At 60.9% G+C, this 27,275-nt stretch overlaps 1 protein-coding gene across 6 annotated transcripts in view; it reads right to left on the bottom strand.

Annotated features, from left to right (window-relative positions):
* BRD1 (bromodomain containing 1) overlaps window positions 1-24,107 on the bottom strand; it is a 35,052-nt gene extending 10,945 nt beyond the window's left edge. For 4 of the 6 annotated variants that reach the window (XR_014016988.1, XM_081248077.1, XM_081248080.1 and 1 more), the window contains exons 1-7: window positions 24,003-24,107; window positions 19,624-21,001; window positions 11,436-11,592; window positions 6,430-6,561; window positions 5,901-6,029; window positions 5,244-5,556; window positions 3,275-3,535 (exon numbers count right to left, since the gene is read on the bottom strand). Coding sequence is in view for 5 of the 6 variants with exons in the window: in XM_081248077.1 (XP_081104203.1) it covers window positions 3,275-3,535; window positions 5,244-5,556; window positions 5,901-6,029; window positions 6,430-6,561; window positions 11,436-11,592; window positions 19,624-20,987 (2,356 nt within the window). In the remaining variant the exon portion in view is untranslated. Of the gene's footprint in view, window positions 1-3,274; window positions 3,536-5,243; window positions 5,557-5,900; window positions 6,030-6,429; window positions 6,562-11,435; window positions 11,593-19,623; window positions 21,002-22,190; window positions 22,266-22,405; window positions 23,135-24,002 lie in introns of those variants that run through there. The other 2 variants (XM_081248079.1, XM_081248078.1) reach the window with 2 other exon arrangements.
* Between the last annotated feature and the right edge of the window lie 3,168 nt (window positions 24,108-27,275).

The raw sequence follows: 27,275 nt of genomic DNA, 5'->3' as shown, positions 1-27,275 counted from the left end.
GTTTCTATTTTATGAAACCTGCACATCTCCCCAAAACCGTCTAGAACACATAAGGTTAATATTTTAAATCCAAAGTCATTTTGAAAATGAAAAGCTACAAAACTTCTAAGGTTCGTTTATGTCTCTGAGCAAATGTTTTGAGAATTCTCCCAACTTATGGTGAGGAGAGCCAGCCAGGCTCGGAGCCCAGGAGGGTGGCACGAACTGCAGGAGAGCTCTGCCCAGGCAGCTGTGGTCAGGCTCTGCCCCAGAGGGGCCTTCACTTTCAAACGCCACTCAAACCCTGTTAAGGCACGTGACAGCGACTCAGAAAATGAGCGGAGAGCCTCTCCTGGACCAAAAGCTGTTAGAAACGTCAGTTTCAGAAGGAGACACTGACTCATCTCGCACATGTGTGCAAACACTAGGGCCTGAGTCCCACTGACGGCACACGGCTGGTGAGGAAACTCCCCCGCCCGCTGTTCGTGACCACATGGGGAACACTGACCAGGTGGGAACTAGGGACGTGCAGAGTGACCACTGGGAGGCTTCCTGTCACTCACTAGGAACGCCAAGGGCATCTTCCCAGGGGTGGGGCCCTCCTCCCTCCCTTTCTCCCACCCGCCCCCAGACCCATGACCCCACCGCGCTCGCCGCACACAGAGCAGGTGCCAAGCAGGGCCCCGGGGGGGAGGTGCACACGGAGCCGACACGAGACCGCAAGTCCCTGTACAGTCACTGGCTGCAAACAATCACACACCACTTAAACGCTCGTGAAAAACACTCGACTGACTTCTAGAACAAACGCTCTTCGTTCGTGGCATAAACGGATGCAAAGCACCTGAAATGCTGTTCACAGGAGCTCATCACACACAGAACAGCCCGGCGGCTCCACTCGGGGTACCCCACCTGCCCCCCTGCTTTGGGGCATCTGCAGGGCAGCTTCTCCGCCGTCCACACCCGTGGTGCCAACCCGCCCAAGAGACGCTTCCAAACCAAAGCCACAAACGGCCTGGGGACCCAGCAAGGCACCTGTCTGGACGCCAGGCCACCGACCCTCCCGAGTCAGGGGCCCCTGTCCTCACTCGAGCGTGACTGCGCCGTCCAGCCTCAGCTGCGCTGACCCTCGCAGTCCCTCTGGAGCCTCCAGGGAAAGAGACGGACGCAATCTTGAAACAGTGGAGACAGGGCTCGAATCCGACACTGGACCAAAACCCCGACAGCTAGCGGCAGAGGCCCCTCAGCGACCCAGGCCCATGGCCTCAGCCACGCCGTCCTCACTGCCCTGCCCCCCGCTGCTCGACGGAAACCTCACCATGTGTGAAACCGACGACCCGGGCACGAGGCTCCCCGGCTGACGGCCCCAGACCAGTACCGCACAGACCACGGGCAGAGTCCGCGGGCGCCCGCCCCAAGCTGCGCGGAGCCCCACGCCCGCCACTCCTGGCGCCTGACGCCGGCGTCTCCTCCCTGCTCAAGTTTCCAACGGAAACCCGTGAACATCAAATCACAACTAAGACCGCCATTGATGTTGAGAAATCACTACTCTTTCAAGCGTGACGGATTGATATTGTGGTCCTGAGTCTTTCAGAAGATTCTTGAGTTTTGCCCCAGGACCGTGATCCCAAGTACATGTTTCTACACTCGCTCACAAATGGCTGCTTCTGCCACCTCCACCAACCCCTGTGTCATCCACACGACCCCAGCCCCAATGTCTGGAGGCCACGCCGCCGCTTCACGGGGGGCGCCCCCACCTCCCTGACAAGCCCAGCTGTTTCTCCTCTCCACCCACACCTCGCCTTCCACGTGTCGCTCCTGACCAGCACGGCTCCAGGCCTCCCTGTTCACGTCTGCTGCGCCTCCACCTGCTTCCTCCGATGTGGACCAGCCCCACGGAACAGCGAGAGGGATCGCCAGGGACGCCCGCCCAGTGGGAAAGCTCAGAAGCTGATGGCGGACCAACCTGTCGACACATTCTCCCCCCAACCCACTCTTTTGCACAAGAAGAGAAACGCATGCCCTCAGCCGGAGGGGCAGCTCGGGCAGCGGTAAGGGGCCGGCTGGGAGGCAAGCAGGCGCCCATGCCGGAACCCACGCTCCAGGCCCACCCTGCACCCCGAGGACCCCTAAAGACACAGAAGGGGGAATAGCCCGGGAAGCCAGGTAGGCCCGGCTGTCGAAGGTCCCCTTGAGCAAGAGCTCCTCAGAACCAGACCCCCAATAGGCAGGGCCAGCGCAGGTGGCGGCAGGGAGGCTCCCCCAGACTCTACGGACCGAACGTTAACTCCCATCACCCAGGAGAAGCTGCAGAGCTGCAGCTGACAGCGCAGCCGTGCAAACAGAGAGGCCATCGTGAGGAAAAGGCTGCAGGAGCGACTCAGGGCCACTCTCTAAGGGAAGAGAAAGCTCAGGGCTCCAGGTCCTTCCTGCCCCACTGCTGCCTCAGACAACTGGATAAAAAAGTAGAGGGACATGCAGGACACGCTCGGCCAGAGGGACGCCCAGCGCCAGCCCACTCACGAGCGCCCATGCAGAGGCACATGCAGTCACCACCAGGACGTGGCAGGTCCGCAAGGCTGGTGCCCGTCCACGGCACACCACAGTTCTTTTAAAAAGTTAAGCTATAGAACAACTTGGCGTCTGGTTTGATTAATGTCTTTGTTGTTCTTATCAGGATGCGGTGGGGAAAAAAATCAGAAAGCCCGTAAAACAGCTGCCAACTGCTGTGCGGGCAGGGAGTCTGACTCCACGGCCTATGTCGCTGCCTGAAACGTGCTGGCCCTCAGGTGAGGTAAGGAGAGCACGAGGGGAGGGCCCTCCGCCCGCCCTAGAGCTCCAGCCTGGAGGGCACCTCCCAGGGACCAGGCTGAACTGGCGTCCACGGCCCGTCCTGCCGGGTAGGGGTTCCTCTGGGCATGTGTACGGCCCAGCCCTGTGTCCCACGCGCTCGGCCCACGATGGAGCACGGGAAGGACCTTCGCACCCCCCAGGAGCGAGTCAGTGAGGGCTGAGCGCAGCTACGCAGGCCACCAGGCACCTGGTGCAACGACTCTGCTCCACTTTCCTGACCCGACACACAGTCATGCCCCCCGTCACTCTCCAACCACCCCGGCAAGGCTGTGGACGACCTGAACGGTGCTCCTGAAATAGCTTTCCGGAACCAAGCTAAGAAAAAAATCTCATTCCACGCCCTAGACTCTCGTTAGTGCCCAAACGCGGCGCGGACGGCACGGACGGCCCGGCGTGTGCCCGAGGTTTCCGAGCACTCCTGGCCCGTGCCCCCGAGCATGCTTACCTTCCTCCCCAGTCTCCTGCCCCCGCTGAGCACCGTCCTCTTCGAGGCCTGCGGTACCTGACTCGGCGGCCGGGGGCTGGCTGTGCCGCTGGCTCAGCTGGCTCCGAAGGGCGGCGATCTCCTTCTTCAGCAGCTTGGCCCGCCTGTTCCGCGACCCGCTGGGCTTCATGGAGCACGTGAGGTCCAGCGCGTCCAGCAGCTCCCTCAGCTGCTCCTCCAGGACCATGTGGGCCCTGCCAGCCGGGCTCAGCAGCCTGTCCACTGGAAGCAGAGGCACGGCCATCAGGAGCCTCGGACCGCCCCGCCGGCCACGCCGGGGAGCCTCGGGCCCCCACCCGCGCGTGGCGCCCACGAGGGCCGCCGCCAGGGGGTGCACGGGAGCAGGGGCGGTGCCCAGGGACACCGAGCCCCCCTGCTGAGACCGGCCGCCCACGCCCAGCGAGGACTCCAAGAAAGGGCCCGAGGGAGGTGTGGACTCCCCGAGTGGAGGCGCCAGCGTGGGGCGTCTGCGCATCGCGACTGGTGTCTGAGCCCAAGTCTCGGGCCCAGGCTGTTGTTTGGCTTTTTTAAAACTGGGCTGCAAAATTCAGATAATTTGGAGTTTGGGGCACAGTTACTTCAAAAATCGCTAGCAATTTCCATTTCAGCCAAACACCCAAATTCATAAAGCACAGATTATCTTAAATCAGTGAGAAGCGGCTAAGAAACAAAACGAGTCTACAGAAGCCCCCGCAGATAAAACTGGGACAAAAACAGCAGCACGGCCATCCAGACAAAGGAACACACCTCCCTCAACAGGCAAACCTTTTACTAAAGCACCGCCTCGTCCACGAAGGGAACGAGACGACGGTATAAGGAAACAAAGCAGAAAGCATCCCGACAAAACCCCGCAGGTAAGAAGGTTCACGGAAACAGAAGACACGTCGCTTGAGGAGCCTCACCAGTGTCTGGTCCGCCCTCGTGCCACCCCAATGCTGAGGGAGGAGCGGATTGGACTTCGCATCCCTAATTCTACCCTCAGTGAAACCTGGGCGCGGAGGCATACACAAGCACTCGTGGCGGCTCGCCCAGCCGTTTCCTGCAAGGCCCGACCTCCGCGGCCCCGCGCCCCTGCCTGCCCGGGGCTCCTGGGGCGGGTGGGGGCAGAGCCATGTAGCAAGGCAGCAGCTTCCAAGGGTCGAACGAGTCAGCGGACGGCAGGCCCCCCCAAGGCCACAGCGCAAGGAGTGCACCGCCGGGGAGAGGGCCCCGTGCTTGTGCCCTGCTAACTTCCAAGCACAGCGACAGCCTTGCTCTGGTCACAGACGCCCTCCCAAGTCTGTAAGGGCCCACGTGGGCCCAAGGCCCCGGCTACACTGCTTCCTGGTCTGTATCAGGCCGACCCAGGCCGTCCTTCTCAGGGCCACGGGCCACGCGTCTCTCTCAAGTGGGACCCTGAAATGTGGCTGCCCTGAACAGAGATGCGCTGAGTGTAAGATACACACTACACGGCAAAGAGGAAATGAGAAGCCAGTGGAGGCAATCCTCCGTAAATTTGATGTCGTTTATGTGTTAACATCACCATACTGCGACACAGTGGGTTAAAAATACGTTGCTAAAGGGGCTTCCCTGGTGGCGCAGTGGTTGGGAGTCCGCCTGCCGATGCAGGGGACGCGGGTTCATGCCCTGGTCTGGGAGGATCCCACATGCCGCGGAGCGGCTGGGCCCGTGAGCCATGGCCGCTGAGCCTGCGCGTCCGGAGGCTGTGCTCCGCAATGGGAGAGGCCACAGCAGTGAGAGGCCCGCGTACCGCAAAAAAAAAAAAAAAAAAAAGTTACTAAAATAAGTTTTGCCTGTTTTCCACTTTTTCACGAAGCTACTAAGAAACCTCAAGTCAGTGTGTGGCTCCCACCCCCCTTCTCCTGGGCCTACCCGCACGGCATCTGCGGGGGGAGCACCCTCCCGCCTGTTCCCAGACAGCCCCGCTTACCGTCGTCCCAGGAGAAAGGCCGCCGGGGGGCCGCGGGGGGCCGCTCGGGCAGGTGCATCCCTGAGGCCTCCTCGAAGCCGACGCTGTCTGCCTGGCGCCTGGCCTGCCTGAGCACCACACCACCCTGGTCACGCAGCCGCACGGCGGCCCGGTAGAACACCGTGTCCTTGGCGTTGTACTTCATGCAGTTGTCCACGATAAGGTCAAAGTCCTCCTCCAGCTCCCTGAGAGTCCGGTACCCTTGTGCTTCTAACCGTTTCCGCATCGTGGCAAAGTCCATAGGGTGTTTAATGTGATCCAGATAATCCGGAACCTGATTCCAGGGAAGAAAACAGCCATTTACAGACAAAACAGGATTCATTCATGCTACATAACCAGCACACCTGCCACGTAAGGCAGCCACACGTGCACATCCACACGTGAACACACGTGCACACACACGCACAATGCTCACACAGTACTGAGTGGCAGCAGTGAGACACACCAAACTGAAGCCTGGGTCCTTCCAAGGACCCTCCCAGCCAAGGCCCCTGAAGTACAAACGCAGGAACCCGTCCCCTGGCCAGGCAGACACGCACTGGGAAGGGCTCTTTCTTCATCCCTTTGGTCACCGCAGACATGAGGAAGGACGGGGAACGCGAGGGCGAGGACACCCACCTCCTTCAGGCTCACTGGCTGGGCAAATATCCGGGCCGGGTCCTTCTCCTGCAGCTGGTCCAGCACGGAGCGCAGCAGCACGGTGAGCGGGGTCAGCCGCAGCTCCAGGGCCACCTGCTCCAGCTTCACCTGGGGGCCAGCGCACGCGGTCTCAGGGCCCGAGGGGACCCTCCCGCTGAGAAGCCACTTCCTGCCTCAAGCGCTCAACACCGCCCCGTGGCCGACGGGGCCCACTTTACAGGCACACACGGTGCCCCTTCCTGCCCGTGCTGCCCGGGATCGCACTGGACACCACACCGCCCCAGGCCAGCCAGCCTCCTTCAAGACAGGTCAGTGCCACCCCCCAAAGCCACCCGCACCCAGGGCGACGGTCACCCAGTCTGCACCCCTCACCAGGGAGGACGGCTTGGAGGAGGCAGAGGGCGAGGACTGTGGGCCCAGGGGACCAGCGGCTGCACGCCCCGCTCCCCGCCCCGGAGGCCCCTCCCCAGAGGCCCCGCCCCACCCCGCCCCACCCCGGAGGCCTCACCTGCTCCCGCTTGAGCTTCTCGCGCTTTCGCAGGAGCTCAATGAGCAGGCGCGCGCGCTCCAGGTCGTGCCGCAGCCGCTGCCAGTACTTCAGCTTCTCTTTGGCAGCTTGAATCTCCTCGTCGTTTTCTCTCTGAGGAAAGGAATGGAGTCGGCCTCGTCCCCCGCAGAGACCCGCCGAGAAAGGGCTCCACGGCCCAGGCGCCACCTCCCCAGCGTCTCAGCCCCGCGCACGTCCTTCCTGGGGACACGCGTGCGCACCCTGCCAGCCCATCTCCAGGCCAGCGCTGGCGGGGAGGGATGGGGCTGAGCAGCGAGGGCTGGGGACCAGGGCATGCCGGTGTAGAGACCTGGCCACCCGCCCGGGCAGCGCGCCCTCCAGGCGGCCTCGGCTAGGGGGCTCCCAAGACCCTCGCCCAGCCAGGCCGCCCAGCCCCCCCCCACACGCACGTCCTCACTTCCTTCCCACCCCAGCTCTGCACAGGCACTGGGGCCCTCAGCACGCTCCTCCCGGAGGGTCAGGGCTGCTGCCTGTCCCCAGCCCCAGGCGCCCACCCTCTACCGCCTGCGCCCAACACCACCAAGAAGCCCACGTGCCCAGGCTCAGCCCACCCTGTGCCAGCATCTCAGCTGAAGGCTTGCCTGACCACAGCTCCAGGAGGAAGGGGCAGTCGGGCTCCTCACCTTCCCACACCAGCCCCGCTAAGGCTCCCAGCGGGTGTCTGGGGCCCTCCCGATTACAGCAGTCCCGAAGCCGAGTCCCACTTTATGCACGGGGCTCCCCTTCCCTGCTGCCGTCGAGGACACACGCACCTCCAGCCTCAGCGGAGGCAGCAGCGCCGGCACTGCTGCCGGAACACAGAGCACAACTCTCAGCCCCTCTTCTCTGCCCGGCCCCTTCTGCCCCTCGGGTTTCCACCCCCATCCAGACAGAGCGGAAACAGCACAGCCAGCAGGCAGGGTCCTGGCCCCCAAGGCTTATCCCAGTCCTATCCCAGTCCGAAGCCTGAACCTGGCAGCCGGGAGCACTCAGCCCTGAGGGCGGAAACGGTGAGGATCAACCCTGAGGCCACCACACATGGGCTGACGCTGCCCTCTGGGACCCTGGGGTCTGAAGGCAAAGAACCCATGACGAGCTGCAAGGCACCTCTCTTCTCGCTCTACCGCAGCAGAGAGGCCCAGGGGGCCGGGTGCGGGGACGTGGGCTGGGCCGGAGCCTCCTCTCCGCCAGGCGTCCTCCAGGCTCCACCAGATTCCAATCACTGGGTGTGTTTTTATGTTATCTGAAATTCTCAGGCATCAACCAGGAGTTAACAGTAACATCAGCTGTGTAACCAAAGCCAGTAAATAAATACACTGGAAGGTGGGTTTAGAAAACCAAATTCCCCAAAAGAGCGTCTGAAAATCATCGTGTCCGTTACTTTGAAACAGACACTCTGAAAATATCAGCTAAAAGGATGTTTAGCTGATATGAGGGCAAGGAAGGCAGGTAAGTCCCAACAGGCCCCTGGTGCCCATCTGCTGTGCTCACCGCCAGCTCACCGCCCGGCTGCAGGACTGGAGGGCCGCCCTCCGCGCACACAACGGCCCCACCACGCAGGAACCTGCTGGCAGGACCTGACTGAGGCCCACGCCTCTTCTGAACAAAAGGGCCTGAGTTCCTGACTCTGCTCAAGTGGTCTTACTTCACCTAAAACCAACCCTGGGAAGTTCCATAAACTGGGGCGGTAATGAAGCCATTTCTGGTGCCAAAAAACTCTCAGGAAAGAGGATCTTAGAGGACGGCTTGCAATCGAGCCGAGGTCCACCCAGCAAAGGAGGGGAGAACACCCACTGCCTGGAAGGGAGACGGCCAGGACCCGCCCCCCCAGGGTCAGGACCACCTAGGTCGGATCAAAACCCTGTGCTGGAGGGACAGGGCAGGCCAGCTCTGCGGGGTGAGGCCCTGGCACACCCACCGACTCCCCGGACATCACCAAGGGCCTAAGACCCTAAGGGATAGCCACCCCGGCCCGAGGCTGACATCAGCAGCAGCAAGGTGGACAGCGAGTGGCCCTGCCCCAGCAGAGCAAGACAACCGTGCTGTCCCAAAGCCACCAGAGAGCGGACAGGGGACGCTCTCCCGCCAGAGGGCGCATCGGGGTGAGTGGGCGGGCACGCTCGCTCAAAGGCAGGACAGGAGAGACAGGAGCCGCACCCCACCCCAGCACACGCCACAGGCCCTCACCCCCAGCAGGCTCTGCAGGATGGCGGAGGGCAGGCTCCAGGGAGGGTCACCGCCAAGGGGACCCACTCTGAACAGACCACCAAGGAGGCAGCACCCAACAACCCAAGGCACCTCGTCTGCCCCAGGCCAGCTCATTCCATCTATCTGTTTGTCCCCAACCAGAAAGCGACCACGGAAGGGAAGGGCCGCACCTGCCCTCTTCCAGGGCCCGGCTCAGGGCTAAATGAGTCAGCTTAATCTCTAATACCAAGTAATTTTAAGGTTTCAAAGAACATCAAAATCACACCAAGGCTTGAACGTCCCGTGTGGAACATTAATGTTTCGGACGTCCCCGTGAGTCAACCTCTGCTAGAACGTGGTGGGAAGAGGAGCTGGGTGCCGCCCTTCCACCCGTCTGCCTCCTGTCCTTCCTGTGAAGCGGGAGTTCACACCCCAGCGTGGCGGGTGGCAGGCCGCCCCGCGTCCGTGTCCCTGCCCACACAGGCCACACAGCTGGGCTCTATACGACCCGGTCGGAGCCCTCTCCTGGCCAAGCCAAGGTGCACCCCAGGGCTCAGTGTAAGTCATAAGGACCCAGATCTCTGTGGTTCCTCCCAATTCCTTCCGCCAAGAGAGTTGACGCTTCCCTTTCCTGTTTCCTGTGGGTGAATCCTCCCATCGTTACAAATTTACCTCGTGTGGGGCAGGATGGGGATACAACACGACTGGTCTCGAACCCTCGTGCCGGCCTCCTGAGAGCAGTGCTCCCCCAGGAGTGCCCCCCCGCTCCCCTGAGGTGCAGGCAGGCCCCTCACGTGCACACGCCCCCAAACCCCCAGCTTCCTGCCCCCAAACCCAGCCCAGGTCCCACCGGCAACCACACAGGCCCCGGGCCGCCACTCCCAGCGCGGTTCACCCCGCGACGCCCCGGGCCCCGAGACGAGACTCCTGGGGCTGCATTCTGCACGTCTCCCATTTCTCTGCCGTCATCCGGGCGAAGACAAAGGCCTCCGTGCTGCCTCGCTGCCCCGATCTTGCGACGCCTGCTGCCTTACCCGCCACCCCAGAGGCCCAGCACCCTCTCCTGACACCCAAGGCCTGCAGGCTCTGGGCCCCCGCCCCTGCCCGTTTCCTGGAGCTCCCGAGACAGCACCCAAGCAAGCCAGCCAACTCAGTCCCCATGGTTCCAGCCCTGCGGCCTCCTGAACGTCCCCCAGCCCACAGCTGGCCCTCCCGGCCCACGGGCACGTGTTCCGACACAGCCCCGACCGAGACCCGAACTCCAGGCCCGGTGCGGAGGAGGGAGGAGCACCCGGGGCGCCACTAACAAAGGCCCGGGTCTGACGGAAGGCTGAGGGTGAGCCCCGGGGGCCAGGCCCCCACTGGTGAGCACGGGCGCCCCCAGCCCCCAGGGTCGGCAGCACGACCAACACAAGCGGTCAGCGGTCCCGACGCTGGATGGAGCGAGCAGGCGGGCGCGGGACAGCTGAGCACCCGGCAGGCCAGCAGGGCTCAGGACGCGGCACCTCCCGGTGCCTCTATGCACACGCCCACCGTAGCCGCAGCCCAGGGTTAAGGGAGCCGCTCGGTGTGCAAGGTCCACCCCGGCAAACAAGGGCGGCAGCGCTGGGTCTGCACAGAGGCCTGTGCCACGTCTCGGGGGAGGGGACTCATATGGCACTGCGGGCACCAGGACCCCCAGGGGAGAGACGGCCCCATCAGCACACCCTCGGGGGCAGCGGGTCTGAGAAGCACACCCTGTCGCCTTGTGGTGCCTCCTTTCCCGGAGATGGAGGAGGGTCGGGGGCACGGCCCAGCCCGCAGAGGCCCAGGATCTTAACGGTTCCTCTGGATTTCAAAAAGCCTTAAGAAGACGTTAAACTGAACGTCTAAGTGTGTTAGTAACGTTCAGTGACCTACGCTGCGAGCACGGCAGGACTGGGAAGATCGAGAGAAGGGGCTCCCTAGCAAGGACGTCGCCGCCGGCGAGGTGGACAGGGCGGTGCACAGCCCGGGCCTCGCGCCAGGACCAAGGAGAAGCGACACAGCAGAGTCGGGAAGCAGCAGCTCCCAAAACACCAGGATGAAACCGGCAGCTGATTCCCTCGACGTGGGGACCCCAGGGATGGCGACCCTCACAGCTGCCAGGCAGTCCTGCCCCGACCAGAACTCAGCGGAGGCAGCTCCCTCCACGCCAGGAACCCAGATGCCGGACGCAGCGCCCGGGACCCCGACTGATGATGCACAGGGACAGATGGCAGAGCCTTCGGGGTGCGGTGGGAGCCACAGGGATCCAACAGGAACCGGTTGGGAAGGGGGCCCCCGCTGTGCGCCCGAGTCTAGAAGGCGGCGCCCCTCAGCACACATGGGCAGACGACCCTTGCTTGTTTTGCGGCATCTCACAGAGTCGACCCCTTCCTTTCTAAATCCATCCTTTTAGAGAAACGCTCTACCACACCAGATGGGTCTGTGAACGCAGATCAACCGCTAAGACGTAAGCGCTAGTCTGGTTTTGTTCTTTGCTCCCCCCTCACTTGTCTTGGCCCTCGTCGCCCTCGGCATGGCCCCCCAGTTACATCGCTCCTGCACGGCGCCCCCGGTCCCCTGCTGCTCCACCCCCAGCAGGCATCCCCGCGCACAGGATCGGGAAAGAGGCAGACGGAGGCACTGCCTGCACCCACCGGGCTAACGCCGGCACGCGGTCCCCTGGCCCGAGAGGCCGGCCACGCACCTGAGCCTGCATCCTCCGAGCTCCTCGGAGGCACTGGAGGCAGAGGAACACCGGGGGCGCGGGCACGTACCTGCTGTGTGTTTCTGTGGGACTGCAGGCTGGACTGGAGTCTGCGCAGCAGGGGGGCTCCATTCCTCGACAGCCTTTTGAGGAGCCAGTAGCTGTGGGCACGCTCAACAAACTGCTTCTTCCGCTGAATGGCCACCTGATTCGCAATCCTATTTAATCTAGAACACGGAAAAACTCAGAGTTTAGCTGTAAAGCAAGACACGGGCGCCCTCTCATCACGGAAACGAGAAACCACAGCGTTACTGTTAACACGCTGCGTGCGTCCCGCCGCACCTCTGAGCAGCGGCGCCCTCACGGCCACCACCGCCTCCCTGGTTCTCCGCCTACCCGCAGGCTGCGTCCACCCGTGGTCACTCCAGCGGCCCTTGGGGCACACGTCTAAGAAGAAAAACGGGTGGAGTCCTGGGTGTTTCCGCTTTCTCTGAGTCACGCATCCACGCGCACTGACCTTCACCAGGTGTGGCCGACCCTGCAGAGTCGCCCACTCTCACGGGGTTCGGGGCCGTGGCGCCCCGGTCCCCTCAAGAGGGAGAGCAATGGCGTAAGTGGAGGCAGAAGCAGCGGAGCGGGGGCGGCCACCCTACACCAGAACAACCGTGAGCATCCCCAAGCCGCCTGCGAGACTCCACCCTTTCAAGGACTGCAAAGCGTGAAGGATTTATAACAACACTTGCATGAGGGGACGCGAAGCCGGCGTGAAACCCTTGGAGGCCAACAGGACAGCCTCCAGTCCCTGCCATGACCCCTGCTGCTGAAACACGCCTCAGGAAGACGACTGAGGCAGCGGAGAACCAAACCTCGACAGGACAAGGAGGCGTCCCCACTGTGCACCAAACATCAACATTTCAGGTCAGAAATTAAGGAATTTCAAGAGCACGTTTTTTGAAAGGCGCAATCCTGAGTTGCACAGAACTGTGCGGCACCCTCGGCTCTGCCACGTCCAGACCCACGACAGTCCTTCTCTTTAAAGCAGCGGCTGCGGCTCGAGCCTCGGTGCCGAAGGCCACGCGCCACACAGGGCAGCCCTGCCCGGGGTGCACAGGGGAGACCCACCAAGGGGGCAGCTCCACACCAAGCACAGGCCAGGGGTCAGTGAGAGCATCCGGGCAGACGCAAAGCCCAAGCCCCAGCGTGCCCACAGGCCCACCCGCTCGGGACACCTGCTCACATGGTGCTCCCAGAGGCAAGGCTGGAACGCCTGCCAGCGGCGGCCAGAGCATCTCCGCTGTCCCATGATGGCTCCAGCAGAAGGCACCAGGGACCCCAGGGCTCCTCGTCTGAGGACGGAGCTGTGTTCACCTTGGGCACCTCGGAGGCGCCCTTCTGTTGGGGGCTGTTTTCACCTTTTTGACAGCGGCTTGACAGAGGGGCAGCGAAGTGCATGCATCTTAATGCACAGAGCTCGGGGGTCTTTACACACGCAGACGTGTGTTCTAACGCGCACTCAGTTATCGCAACAGTCAAATGGGGCGGCACAGATAAAAGGCTGCCTCGTGATGTGCTGAGCACCCAGCTGAAGAAGTCAGGAGAAGACAAGAGAGGAAGGTCCCAGGACCGCACGCAGGTGGCGGCAACTGCCCCCAAGGCCGCGCAGCGCCCTGGAAATCTGCTGAGGGGAGCTTTCATGTTCTCCCCACCACAGCAACAGTGACTATGGCAGGTGAAGGATGAGCGAACTGACTTCACCCTGCAAACACTCACAACGTGTAAGTGGTGCGAATCATCGCACTATACACCTTAAACTTACAATGTCACGTGTCAATTAAATCTCAATAAAGCGAGGGAAAAAAAGACAAAGAGCAAAAAATCATGAAACAGGAAACAAGAACACAAGAAAATCTCAACAAGACCAGAACCGCGCTCTCTGAAAAGACTAGTAAAGAAACAAACAGGGGCTTCCCTGGTGGCGCAGCGGTTAGAACCTGCCTGCCAATGCAGGGGACACGGGTTCGAGCCCTGGTCCGGGAAGATCCCACGTGCCGCAGAGCAACTGGGCCTGTGAGCCACAACTACTGAGCCCACGTGCCACAACTACTGAAGCGCGCACGCCTAGAGCCTGTGCTCTACAACAAGTGAAGCCACCACAGTGAGAAGCCCGCGCACTGCAACAAAGAATAGCCCCTGCTCGCTGCAACTAGAGAAAAGTCCACGCGCAGCAACAAAGACCCAAACAGAGCCAAAAATAAAATAAATAAAAAATAAATTAATTTTTAAAATGTAAAAAAAAAGAAACAAATGGGACTTCCCTGGTGGTGCAGTGGTTAAAAATCCGCCTGTCAATGCAGGGGACATGGGTTCGAGCCCCGGTCCGGGAAGATCCCACATGCCACGAAGCAACTAAGCCCGTGCGCCACAACTACTGAGCCTGCGCTCTAGAGTCCTTGAGCCACAACTACTGAAGCCCACATGCCACAACTACTGAAGCCCGCGCGCCTAGAGCCCGTGCTCCACAACAAGATAAGCCACCGCAATGAGAAGCCCACGCACCGCAACGAAGAGTAGCCCCCGCTCGCCGCAACTAGAGAAAGCCCACGCAGCAACGAAGACCCAACACAGCCAAAAAAAAAAGAATGAGAAGATAAGCTGAGGAAAAGACACGTGATGAGCACAACCAAACAACCTGCCACCCACAAGCTGAGCCCGGGAAGAGAGAGACCCACCACTGGGAGAGCTGGGACTGACTCTGGTGTGCTGGCAGTGCATTCAAGGGCATTGCCCAAGCCCACACCAGACTGCGAGCCCCCCAGGGCAGGAAAACCAGAAAAGCAGGCCTCAGAGGAACCCACCCCCATTTACAATTGACTGACGAGTGGTGGGCTGATGGGACAGGAGGGGTCCCAAAAGCGAGTGGTCATTTAACGTGTTTGGGGTTTTTTTGCTACATTTGACAAATCAATGTTGCTATCTAGTTTTTTGTTTTTAAAGTTTTTATATAAAAGTCACGAGAAACAGGCAAAAATAGCATTAAAAGCCATCCCCACCTGACATGCACAGACATTGGAGGAGCACCTGGGCCAACCCGCCGGCGTCTGCGGGGCGGGGTCCACCCTCCCTTCTCAACACCTTCTCAGCCAGCTGGGTCTCCACAACAGGCACCGTACACTTTCAGAACAGCTTGGACGGAGGTCAGGGCACATGAGTGAAGTCCACCCGCCAGACCCGAAGAGCCTGGAGTCTGCCTCTGGAGGGATGTGGTTCTGGGCCACACTGGCTCCGGGGGTGCCCCCTGCGCAACCACATGGACCACAGGCAGGAGCCCCAGGCCTGCATCCACACCTCCCAGCCAGACCTCACCAGCACCCATGGCCACGGCCACAGCCATGCAGCCAAGGCCAGGCGGCCGACTGCCCCGGGGCCTGCCCTCGACTACTAAGCAGGTTGACAGTGACAGCCAGCTGGGCAGAGCCTCCTTTCCTGAGAAACCCCTCTCGAGCTGCCCACCTCAGTGCCTGGGCCCACAGGGCAGACCCCTCTGACAACCACACCTCCTGGTCCACGCCGGTGGGGAGAGAATGACCCCGCTGAGGTGGATGCTCCCTTCCAGCCCTCGCGGGGAGGAAGGCCAGGAAGAAAACAGGAACAGGCCACGTGGAGAGGAGCCGTCACCTCCAGGGGCCCCCGGACCCCGGATCCGACACCAGAAAAATCAAGAGCAGAAATCATCTGGTAGAGGCACTGGTGACACCTCGGTCCCCAAGGAGCAGGGGACGTCGCTGCCTTCAGGTGGGGACGCAGGGGCCCCGCAGTCCCAGGCACACCTCTGTGAGCTGCAAAGGCCTATCGCAAGGGACACAGAGGTCTGGGGATGCCCAAATCAAAGGAGGCTGAGTGGGACAGGGCCCGACTGGAGGCAGGAAGGTTCCAGGGGAGGCCGGCTCCACCGTGGGAGACACGCAGGGGCGCGTGGAAACCACCCCCAAGAGGGTAAGCGGGTTATAAGCAAGAGGGGACTCTGGGTAAAGAGGGTTTGGGTGGGGTTTTTTTTCGACTTTTGCAACATTTTATAAATTTGAAATTATTTCTGAACAAAAAACTGAAACTGAAATGAAGACAAGACGAGATGCAATGCTGGTCTCTGTGCCTTGGAGGGGAAGGGTGCCCAAAGCACCAAGGTCCGTCCCACCATCCACTCCAGGCAGCGACTCCAAGTGCTAGGATGAAAGAAAACTTCAATGCACGTCCGCCCCATCTCTATGGAAGCAGATACAGCGAACGTGACCAGAAACTGCCAGATTCCACGACCTCGGCAGACCCTCCCTGTGGGCCAGGCCTGCTCTGTGCGCCCGGGATGCCCGGCTGCGGGAGGTGTGAGCACATCAGTCCTGCTGAGCGGGGGTGATGCCAGGGCTGGTCTCAGCAGAGACCACCAGGCAGGGCCCTCACGGCTCCCACCAGGAGGAGGGAGCCGGGGGCGGGGGTAAAGCGAGCAGGACACGAGCCAGGGGTCCACACGCCCGAGGGACACGAGGTGAGGCCCACGGCACCACGCTAAGCACTCACTTCAGTCCTACGCACACAGGAATCCCTGAGACCGAAACGCGTCGGAAGAGCCCGCAACGCAGCAGAGACACATCGTGAAGCATCCAGATTCCTCCCCTGTGCTCTTTTTTACTTTTATTCACGTCAGCTCTTTGGTCAAAACACATCCACTCTGGGATGTGCCATCCCTGCGCTCCCAGGCTCCCCGCCCCGCCCCAGGAGGGCCAGTCTCCCAGCCCCCAGTTCAAAACCAAGGAAAGCAAAGAAGTCACAGGAGGGTCAGAAGCAGAACACTGAGAGCAGCTCCGGGGAAACACAGGGCTCGGCCCCACATCAGGAGGCAAGAGCCACCAAGGCCGCCTCCGCTGGGCTCACCCGACGTGACCGGGAGGGACACCTGGAGGAGCGGGACACGTGGCCCGGCTTCTCCACACTGCCTGCGTTTTACGACCCGCACTTCTGACTTCCGGCTGGGTTTGCAGGGCTTCTGTCCAGGAGTCGCTCCTTAAACAGCCCTTCCCCAAGGACCCGGGCAGGCAGGTGGGAGGGCTGCCCAGCGGCGCCCACAGAGCAGAGGTGGCACCCACATGCACGGGGCGCCCAGAGCCAGGCTCCCACCTGCAGGGGCTGACAGGCTTCTCCGATTTCCCCAGGCCACGACCCATGAGAACATCCATAACACGTAATAAAGTTAACTGCTAGAAACATGAAAAAAGACATATAAAATTCAAGTCCAAACTTCTTGCTGTTAAGTTCAACAGGCATTAAATTTGTCTGCCCAACGGCTCCCAAGCACCCGCTCTCCAGCCGTCCTCACCTGGTGTCCCAGCGGCGCCCTCAAGGGGACAGAGCCGTGACCCGGATCCTCCATCCTCATCACGCACTTCCGGTAACAGCTCATTACGCAGGAACACGCACATCAACGAGGACAGGCCAGGCCGGATGTTCCTCCCTCGAGGCCCCTCCTCCCCAGATACACTGGGACACCCACAGCGCAACCAGAGAGAGCAGAGTGACCAGGTTAATTACCCCAAGGGACCCAGGAGGCTCCAACTCCACGAGCCCCTTCACCTGGCCTGGCCCCTCCCCGGTGCCCACCTCCACTGGCCCCTCCCTTCCCCCCACAAAGCAGATGAAATGGGCAAAGAAGCAGAGAGGCTCCAATCAGAAGAGCGGCTACTCGAGGAAAAGGCAACGCTTAACAGAAAAAGAGCAGCACCAGCACAGGCCAGAAAACGGAGAACAAATGCCTGTTCTCTCTTCTTCAGCCCTGACTTTTCATATCTTCCCCAACTTTAAATATGTTGCTTCTGGGCTGGGAAAAGAATTATTCTGATTTGAGAACAGGTGCAAGAGGGGAGACACAGACAGGCGGGCACAGCTCCACACCACTGTGACAACTGCTCAGGAGCAGCTCATCCTCACTGAAGGCTGGACCCTCACAGGCAAAGGGACCGAGCGGCCGCAAGGACCCCGCCAGACCCAACCCACCCACCCAGGGCAGAGCACAGCATCCCATCAACGTGGCCGCGCCACTCCTGGCCATGCGGCGGCCTGCAAGGCCTCGACCGCCCCGGCCAGCCGGCCTGACCACAGGCTCGGAGTCCTCAAACAGGTGGGCGAAGCCTCAGAACACCTGCATCTTTGTTCCGGAGTCTATTACTGAGAGACAAGAAAAGCAATCTTTGTAGCTCAGAAACACTAAACAATAAAACAAATTAAACCAACCATCTTCCTCTCGTTGAGAACAGACTATGATCTCAAAGTTAGTTGGTCTGAGTTATCTTTCTTACTTGAAAACTTTTAAACCCCTCAAATTACAAAAGCACCTACAGCTCGTGCCACACACCCCCAGCCTTGTCACAGCCAACCCTCCTTCCTCTCTGCAGGGAATAAGGGGGATCCTCCTCTTCTTAGATCTCCAAAGCCCCTCTTCCAGCCCCCCTGCCCCGGGCCGGCTCCCAAGCTCGCTCAGAACGCCTGTCACCCTGGTGGCAGCTCTAGACAGGTCCTGAGCCAGAGGCCGTGGAGAGCAACCAGCTTTACTCCCATCTACACGCCACTGTGCCTGGGTCCTAAGAACAGGACCACCAGCCCAGCCGCAGCTCAGGCCACAGCTTCGGGACAAGAGCAGTGGCTGTGAGCCTGGGCCTCCCAGCACCTGCCCCGACACCCACAGGGTGGTCTGATGTCAGGGTCTCCCGGAAACTCTGGGCAACACTGACAGCAAAGCCTGTGGCCGTGAGCACTCATCCAGGTGCGTCGTTTACGTCTGCTCCAAACCGAAGTAACAGTTTGTTCCTAAATTAGGAAAGGACAAGACGGAGCATGGCCCAGTCACCTGAGCTGCAGTGTTTACTCCAAAGCAAGTTCTCCTCTCCACCAGACCGGGTCATCTCAGACTCCAGGTGCCCACGTTTCCCAACCGCAAATGCTTTCTCCTGCGGACAGGCTGACAGACCCTGGGGCAGGGAACCAGGCAGGGCTGGACAGACAAGGCAGCACCTCAGACTTCTGGGTTTTCAATTTACTAGATCACATTTTTTGTTTCATTTCTTTCAATTTCAGTAAAGCTGAAAATTTTGGGCTCTTAGATAAAAGCTCTTGATACAAATCCTATACTTTCTGACCTACAGGTAGAAATCCAAGTGAAACTGTCTTTTAAAAGTGAGACTGGCTTATTTGCAAAGAGACACCTTGATTTTAACAGAAGCCTTCTCTGGATAAGAGGGATTATAAACACTTTGTATTCACTTTGAATTTACTGATTCTGTAACATAGGTACTGTTCTGTAAAAACAAAAAACTTCATTCTGGGAAAAAGGCCACGCTTCTTCAGTAGCAGTTCCCACCACATCTCACGACCTGACAACATCCCAGTACCGCTCTCGGGAGCAGACACCCACTTATGTCTTCCCTTCATCATCCTGATGCTTTGTTTTCTTAACCAGACTGTTCTAAAGACCCATGCCCTATCATACAGGGTTTACTTCCTCAAAGCTCAAGCAAGTGTTTCAGTCTTTCCCAAACCACACCCGGTGAGAAATTCATCAAGCCACTTACCTCCTATTCCAAACAAGAGCGTTCTTAAATACAACCAAATAAAAAGAACAAGTCAGTACCAAGGAGAACAAGCAGAGGAGGAAACAAGTCCAGGGATGGGGGTAGCCAGCAGGGTCCTGACCCCACCACCGTGGACGGCTCTAGGCAAAGAACCCAACACTGACCAGGCAATGCTAATACCACGAGAGAAACAATCAGGAAAACCAGAAAGCCTGTCCCATGACAGGAAGGAGGCCAGCACCTCCTGCCTCGCGGCTCCAGTCGCCCCACTCTGATCTTTACCCCGGGGTCACCCTTACCCAGCCACGCTGCTTAAGTTTCCAGCAAATTTAAAAATCCCACAAGATTCCCAAATTTTGGGGAGGGAGCAGGGTGAGGAACGGTGTTTTGTCACGTCAAAGAAGACAACAACTCCTGGGGCGCCGCGGGGCCCCAGACCGGTGGTCAGTGTGGCCGCAGGCCCATGCGGGCATCGAGGAAACCAGACACACTTCCCCATCTCACAGACTCAAGTCTTTTGCAACATCCATGCTCCCGTGAAGCGGAGGCTGAAGGAGGCCACCTTGGAGAGGACCGTCAGGGCCGGACAGACAGCACGCGGTCAGACCCTGCGCGCCCTCCCAGCAGGCCCGGGCCTGCCACACTTACCTCTGAGGGGGAATGTAGGGCGCACACACAGGCGGCAGGGCCGCACAAGGCTCCCGGAGCGTCTTCTTGGCCTTCTTCGCTTTCTTCCTGACCTTGGACGTGGACCTGACCGTTTTGGCTGCACTCTCCTTCCGGCAGACGCCGTTTTTCACCTCGACATCCCCATAAATGTTCAGGGGCCTCCGGGTGCAGCCCGGGGGCGTGTGGACGTCACAGTACGCAGTCTTCCTGACGGAGAAGGTGGCAGCACCGCCGGCCAGCTCCTTCACGGGCTCCATCTTCATGTAGAGGCCGGCCCGCTGGGCGCACGTCACGTGGAAGGCGGTGTAGCAGTTGGCCTTGTGGCACTGGATGCAGGCGCCCACGCCCTTCTGCTTGCAGAGGTAGCACGTCAGCTTCCAGCGGGCGGGGGGAATGTTCCGCACGCCGTCGATGGGCTCGATGAACACCGTGTTGGCGAAGCCAACCTCGGGGATCCACAGGGCACACACCACGTGGCCCCAGCGGTCATCGTCCGTCTTCTTGAAGGCGCCGCCCTTGTTGGGGCACAGCACGCAGTCAGCCGGCCGGGCCCGGGACTGCAGGCAGTGGCGGCAGAGCCACTGGCCCTCGGGGATGTAGGGCACGCCATAGCACTCCTGGTGCACCGCCAGGTTGCACATGTCGCAGAAGAGGATGGCGTTGCTGTTCTGGCACTCACCGTCCATGCACACGCAGCACACGGCGTCCTCGTCAATCAGGCACTGCTGCTCCCCTTGTTTCTGCTTCTCGCAGTGCGATGCCTTCTCAAAGCGGTCCATCAGGAACTCGAACACGCTCTGCGACACGGCGGCCACGCAGTCGCCCCTGCGCTTCTCGTTGACGATCTCCAGCCAGGCGTAGTCCTCCTCATCCATGTCGTACTCCACTTCGTTGTCCAGCTCCTCGGCCGACTTCTCCACGAACTTGTAGTACACGGGGGGCCGCCGGGGCGCCGACGGGGGGCTGTACTCCACCACACGCACCTTGGGCTCGGGGAGCGTGCTGGCCGAGGCGGGGGCGCCGTGGGCGCTGGGCGGGGCTTCATTTTTCTTCTTGACCCTGTTGTTCTTGTGCCGCTTAGTTCTTAAGCACACGGGCGGCCTCTCGCTGTTTTCTTTGTTGCTGTTGCACTCGCTCATCTCCTGAGCAGTGAGGTCATCTTCTAATATGATCTCCAGAGGGTCAAAAATACTGATCCTGTGCAGGCGGCCCTCAATCTCGATCTCCACCATCCTCTGCGCTTGCGCGTAGGTCAGCGTCTCTCGCGTGGGGGAGTGCTTAGTGCTGCCGGGGGAGGAAGGGTGCCTCGCTGCAGCGCGATGACCTCGGCCTTTCCTCCTCATTTGGTACTGACTCCCTGAAACGGACGCAGAGGACACGTTAACTCCACACAGAGGACACGAGAGGCGAAAGCCACCAGGTACGCTTGGGCAGACCTAACCAACTTGTGCTAAATCGAAACAAAACTCCCGGCAAACCTATCTCTGAGGTTTCCAAAATCACTCGTCCCGGGACTCACAGTGGTATCTCAACAACCTTCAACAGCGCGTTGCCCCCAGGCTGCCCCTCCCCAGGGACTCCCGGGACCAGAGGAGAGGGCAGGGGGTGAAGAGGGGCTCCCAGAGGCACACGCGATGACAAGTCCTTCCAGGATGCTGAGGCCCACTGCTCGCCAGTCACCTTCTTGTATCCACAGGTCACCAAGCCGACTGCCACATCCCTCACAAGCAGGGGTCGCAGCCCTGAGCCCAGGGCAGCGCACACACAGGGCTGGACCCCGGCAGGCTCTGGCCCCTGGCTCCCCCACTACTGCTGCCCTGGAGAGAGCCCTGAGTCACGAAGTGGCGGTCCCGTCAGCACCCCTAGGGAGCCTGGAAGCCTCAGCAGCCTGACCAGAGCCCCGTCCATCCTCTCGACGAACGTGTCCTCCACAACCGTGTTGAGGCACGGGGCCACCAACCACTCCAGGGCTCAAGAGGGAAACCCCGTACTGGCCTGGGGGCAGACTTCACCCCTGGGAGGCCTCCACCCAGCCTCTACAGGGCTCAGGAGTGGCCACCACGAAAGGCCCCACGGGCCAGCCACCTGCCCTGCCCCTCGGAGCACTTCTCAGCTGCTGGCTTCACCACGGTGCCGGGCCCGCCTCCTGCCACAGCAAGGGCCACCCCAAGACCCCTGCGCCGCCTGCAGAGGCACCCCCAGCCCCCCCGTTCTCAGGTGCCAGCACAGGCTCAGGTGCCCGAAATCTGGGCCACAGAGACTTATGAGGATTTGCTCTTTCCAGACGTCTGCCGTGTGTCACCGACCGTGTCTACTACCGGTCTCACTGACGACTCCTGACTCTGGACCACTGCCCGTCAAGCAGGGTGGCACCTTAGGAACTGATGACGAGGACCCCTCCTCCCTCCAAACGACCACATTTTACTGACAGGAAGCAGAGTGACATTTAAGAGACTGGCTGACAACATCCCAAGGTGGAGCCCAAGGCCCACAGCGGGATGTGGCCCCGAGGAGCCGGCACGGGGCGCCTCCGCACAGCGACCCACCTGGCCTCCAGGAAAAGCCCTCCCAGGGCGGGCTTCGCTTTCTCAAACCCGAGTGGAGATCCCGGCAGAACCTAAATGCACTTTTTAAGAGAGATCCTTCAGATCGTGGTTTTCTCTTCTGTCAAATAGAAATCCACGTTTTACGTGAAATTTGACAGGAATCCCCTACAAAGAGAAGCACGGAAAACAGCATGAGCAGCCAACTCGTCGCTCACCTGCATCTCAGGGGTCTCCAGGGGCCCACGCAGCCCTGGACTCCTGTTGTGCGGTCAGCCAAGCCGCTGCCCAGCTAGCTCTGGCCCCGCCATCCCTTCTGGGGGAGAGGGGCACGGCCCCCCTACTGTCAGCACCGCAGCCTGCACGGAGGGGACGCCGGTGCGCCAGGGCACAGCGCACAGCTTCAGGGGTCCTTACTGGGGTGGGGCAGAAGCGACAGTTGGTTACTCAGCAGATGCAAAGCGAACGTGTAATTTTCTCCTCGAAAGCAGAGAACCAACAGCACTAATCAAAATCGGTCCTTCAAAACCCACACTCTCCCAAAGGGCACTGAAGCTCTGGACACTTAGTACCCGAAGAACAGCACTTAATGGTCGTGGCAGCTCCGCCAATTTGAAAGCTAGACGGTGACAGGGAAAGAAGGCGCGGGTCACTCTGCAGACCACCTCACCCGGCTATCACTTCCCGATCTCTGGCCCTCGGGCTCCACCCACACTTGGCCCTTCCGCGCGGGGACAAGCGCACCCACGAGGAGGCGATCAGCAGCCTCTCCAGACCCTACTGATAAATGCACCTTGAAAAGCCATGTGGCCACAAGAGAGGCAGTCGGCACCCAGGGCCGGCTCACCTTCTCAATCAGTGCCTTTCCCGACTGGCTTTGGACAAGCCACTTACGCCCTCGTGCAGGGACAGGACGGCAGGCAGCTCCCGGCCCGCAGGTGAGTGCAAGCAGCGCCCTCCACCCACGACCCTTCCCGGGCGGTGGGCGCCTTCTCCACGGGGGCGCGGCCTTTCGTCAAAACTCCACTGCGCACCCGCAGCGCGCGCGTCCTCCGTAAATTACACCTCAATCAAGTTACTTCTTCCAAAGGGCCCCGGAGGCCGCTGAGTCCACCACCGGCTCTCAGCGCGGGAGGGGGGGCGGAGGGGGCGGAGGCCCGGGTCCGCGCGCCCCTCGAGGCTTTCAAACGCGGCCCTGGAACAGGGAGTTTCCCGTCCGGGCTCAACGTGCCCAGCGCGTCCGTTACATAACGCGACCCTCGGGCAAACGCTCGGCCGGCGGACCCGAGACCCCGGCCCGCTCCCTTCTCGCCGGGCGCCCGGGCGGAAGGCGCGGCGGCCGGGCGCTGGGGACCAGTCAGCCGGCCCCGCCGGCTTCCCGCCCGCCAGCCTAGCCTCCCTCCCTGTCAGCCTCCCCGGCCGCCCAGCCTCCCGGTCCGGCCTCCCTCCCCGGCCTTCCAGCCTCCCGGCCCGGCCTCCAGGCCTCCCCACCGGCCGGCCTCCCTCCTTCCCGGCCGCCCAGCCTCCCAACCCGACCCGGCCACCCGGCCCGGCGTTCCAGCCTCCCGGTCCGGCCTCCCCGCCTCGACAGCCCGGCCTCCCCTTCGGCCGGCCTCTCTCCTTTCCGGTGCCCCGGCCTCCCCGCCGCCGCCCTGACACCGCGGCCTCCCTCGGCCCCGTCGCCCGCGGACAATGCGCCGCCACGGCGGCCGCCAAACATGGCGGCGGCACCAGCACCGAGAGGCCGGCGGCGGCGGCCCGCGAGAGAGGCGGGCGAGGCGGTGGCCCCGGCCCCGGCCCGTCCGGCGCACTCACCTTCGGGGCCGCGGCCGCGGGAGCCGGGCGGCGGGCGCGGGGGCCGGCGCGGCCGAGGAGGCGCTAATGGCGCCCGCGGCTCCTCCGCCAACGGCCGCGCAGGCCCGGCCCGCCGCCGCTCTGGGCGCGGGCTCCTGGCGGCGGCGGCCCGGCCCGGCTCGGCTCGGCCTCCGCAGGCTCTCGGGCGGCGGCTCGCGCGGGCGGTGGGGCCGGACGGAGGCCCGGCGCGGGGGCCCGGCCGGCGGGCGGCGGCGGCGGCGGCGGCGGCGACGGGGCGCTGGCGCGGGGCTGCTCGGACACCCGGGCCGGCTCGCTTGCTCCCCAGCGAAGCAAACAATGCGGCGAGCGCTCCGCCCGGCGCGCTGCGTGCGAAACGCGCCCCGCCCGCCGCCGCCATGACGCGCGGCCGCCGCCGGGGCCGGGGGGAGGGGACGGGAGCGGAGGGGAGCGAAGCGGAGGGGAGGGAAGGGGAGCGGAGGGGAGCGGAGGGGGGCGGGCCTGGGGGAGGGGCGAACGGGCAGAGGTGGGAGGGGCGACCGGCCAGAGGGGCCACCGGCCGGGCGATGGGGCGCAGGACCCCGGGGCTGGGGGATCATCGGAGGGGGCGCGGGGTTCAAGGGAGAGGGGCGCCGGACGGGCGATGGGTTCGCCGGCACCGGGGCTGGGGGGTCATCTACGGGGGCACCGGACATGGGGGCTTGGAGGCCTGAGGGCGCGCGGCGTTCAAGGGAGAGGGCAGCCGGCGCTGGGCAGAGGGGCTGGGGCGCGCCTGAGGGGGCGCGGGATTTGAGGGAGGGGTGCGGCACACCGGGTCTGGAGGCATCTGAGGGCGTGCCGGGCGGGGGAGGGGCCTGAGGGGAGGCCCCTGGGGAGGGGATGAAGAGGTGGGGGCCCGAGCGGGAGAAGGGGGCACTAGATGGGGCAGGCCCGGCTGAGTGTTCGGGGGGACCTGGGGGAGTGCCCGGCGTGGGGCAAAGGGATCCCAGACCACAGCGTGGTGGAGACCCGAGTGGGCGCCCCATGGGGTCCCGCTGGGCCAGGCAGGGGGTTGAGGGGAGCCTGAGGGGCCCGTGCTGGGCAGGATCAGGCGCTGGTGGAGAGGAAGCTGGTGGAGAGGAAGCGGGTGCTGGTAGGAGTGGGGGAAGCAGCGGGGCGCACTGGGGAATGGGGGCTGCAGGGCGGCCCAGCTGGCCCTCCTCCTTCAGGAGTTACAGGCCTAGGATGGGGCCTATAGGTCCGGACCACTCTCTTAGGCTCCAGGTAGAACAGAAAGGGCCCCTGCGCAGCAGTAGTTCAGAGACCTGAGTCTTGGTCGCTGCCACTGGCTGCTTCCACTGTGGCCTTTGCTTCAACGCCAAAATTCAGAGGTTTCATGACAGTTTTCATCCCGAGATTAGTCCCGAAGTGCTTTGGGAGGAGGGAGAAGCCTAGATGTTTCCTTGGTTTCCGTGAGGACTTGAGGTTAGTGCAGTGGCTGTGAAGGAGCCCAGCCCTGGGGAAAAGGAGCAGCAGGTGCCCCCCTCCCCGACAACCAGGGGAGGCCCTTCAGTAGGAGAAGGAACATGCCCCCCAGGCAGAGGCTGGGTCCTTCTGAGCTGGTGAGACCTTACCCCGTGTGGGCAGGCAGGGCGGGCTCCGCTGCTTAGGCTCTTCCTGCAAACGCCCTATCGAGAGCAGGCTGGCCATGTCCACCCAAGTGTCCTAGCCAGGGGCCCTTTGCTGACCAGAACTTGTGCCCCATTGCATCCAGTGTACAAGTAGGAAAGTGAAGGCTTGGAGGGTCACTCAGCCAAGGTCACCCAATGGTCACGTTCCTGAGCAAGGTCCCACCTCCAGACACATCCTTGGGCCAAGGTGAGGCAGGCCCAGCAGTGGGCCCCGACCACATCTGCACCAGATGCAGGAGCCTCAAATATGTCCTCCGCTCTTCCAGACGTCTGCTATCTGAGTCAGTGGAGAGCAAGCACACGGGGCCTGCACCCTTCTCCACCCCGGGCAAGGCAGATGCAAACCAGGAAGCTGGAGGCCGTGTTGTGAAAGAAGAGAGACAGGAAACAGGAGAGAGGCAGAGAGGATGGCTTCTCCACCAACCAAAGTGATGCCCAGGAGGAGTGAAGGCATGTCATAGTGGCCTTCTGGAATTCCAAGGATGAAGAGACTAGCTTAAAAACCGTCAGAGAGGGACTTCTCTGGTGGTCCAGTGGGTGAGACTCTGCACTGCCATGCAGGGGGCCAGGGTTTAATCCCACATGCGTGCCACAAGTGGAAAAAAAAAAAAAGATCCTACACACTGCAACTAAGACCTGGTGCAGCCAAATAAATGAATAATTTTTTTTAATTTAAAAAAATTAAATTGGAGAGAAGAATAAAGTTTATTTTTTTAACATCTTTATTGGAGTATAATTGCTTTACAATGGTGTGTTACTTTCTGCTTTATAACAAAGTGAATCAATTATACATATACAAATGTTCCCATATCTCTTCCCTCTTGCGTCTTCCTCCCTCCCACCCTCACTATCCCACCCCTCTACATGGTCACAAAGCACTGAGCTGATCTCCCTGTGCTATGCAGCTGCTTCCCACTAGCTATCTATTTTACGTTTGGTAGTGTATATAATATGTCCATGCCACTCTCACTTTGTCACAGCTTACCATTCCCCCTCCCCATATCTTCAAGTCCATTCTCTAGTAGGTCCGTGTCTTTATTCCCGTCTTACCCCTAGGTTCTTTATGACCTTTTTTTTTTTTCCTTAGATTCCATATATATGAGTTAGCATACGGTATTTGTTTTGCTCTTTCTGACTTACTTCACTCTGTATGACAGACTCTAGGTCCATCCACCTCACTACAAATAACTCAATTTCGTTTCTTTTTATGGCTGAGTAATATTCCATTGTATATATGTGCCACATCTTCTTTATCCATTCATCTGTTGATGGACACTTAGATTGCTTCCATCTCCTGGCTATTGTAAATAGAGCTGCAATGAACATTTTGGTACATGACTCTTTTTGAATATGCCCAGTAGTGGGATTGCTGGGTCATATGGTAGTTCTATTTGTAGTTTTTTAAGGAACCTCCATACTGTTCTCCACAGTGGTTGTATCAATTTACATTCCCACCAGCAGTGCAAGAGTGTTCCCTTTTCTCCACACCCTCTCCAGCATTTATTGTTTCTAGATTTTTTGATGATATGGCCATTCTGACCAGTGTGAGATGATATCTCATTGAAGTTTTGATTTGCATTTCTCTAATGATTAATGATGTTGAGCA

The sequence above is a fragment of the Mesoplodon bidens genome, assembly GCF_964165515.1.
Source record: "Mesoplodon bidens genome assembly, chromosome: 11".
Classification (NCBI taxonomy): domain Eukaryota; kingdom Metazoa; phylum Chordata; class Mammalia; order Artiodactyla; family Ziphiidae; genus Mesoplodon; species Mesoplodon bidens.
Note: the sequence above shows the minus strand (reverse complement) of the source record. Positions and strands in the feature narration are given on the sequence as shown.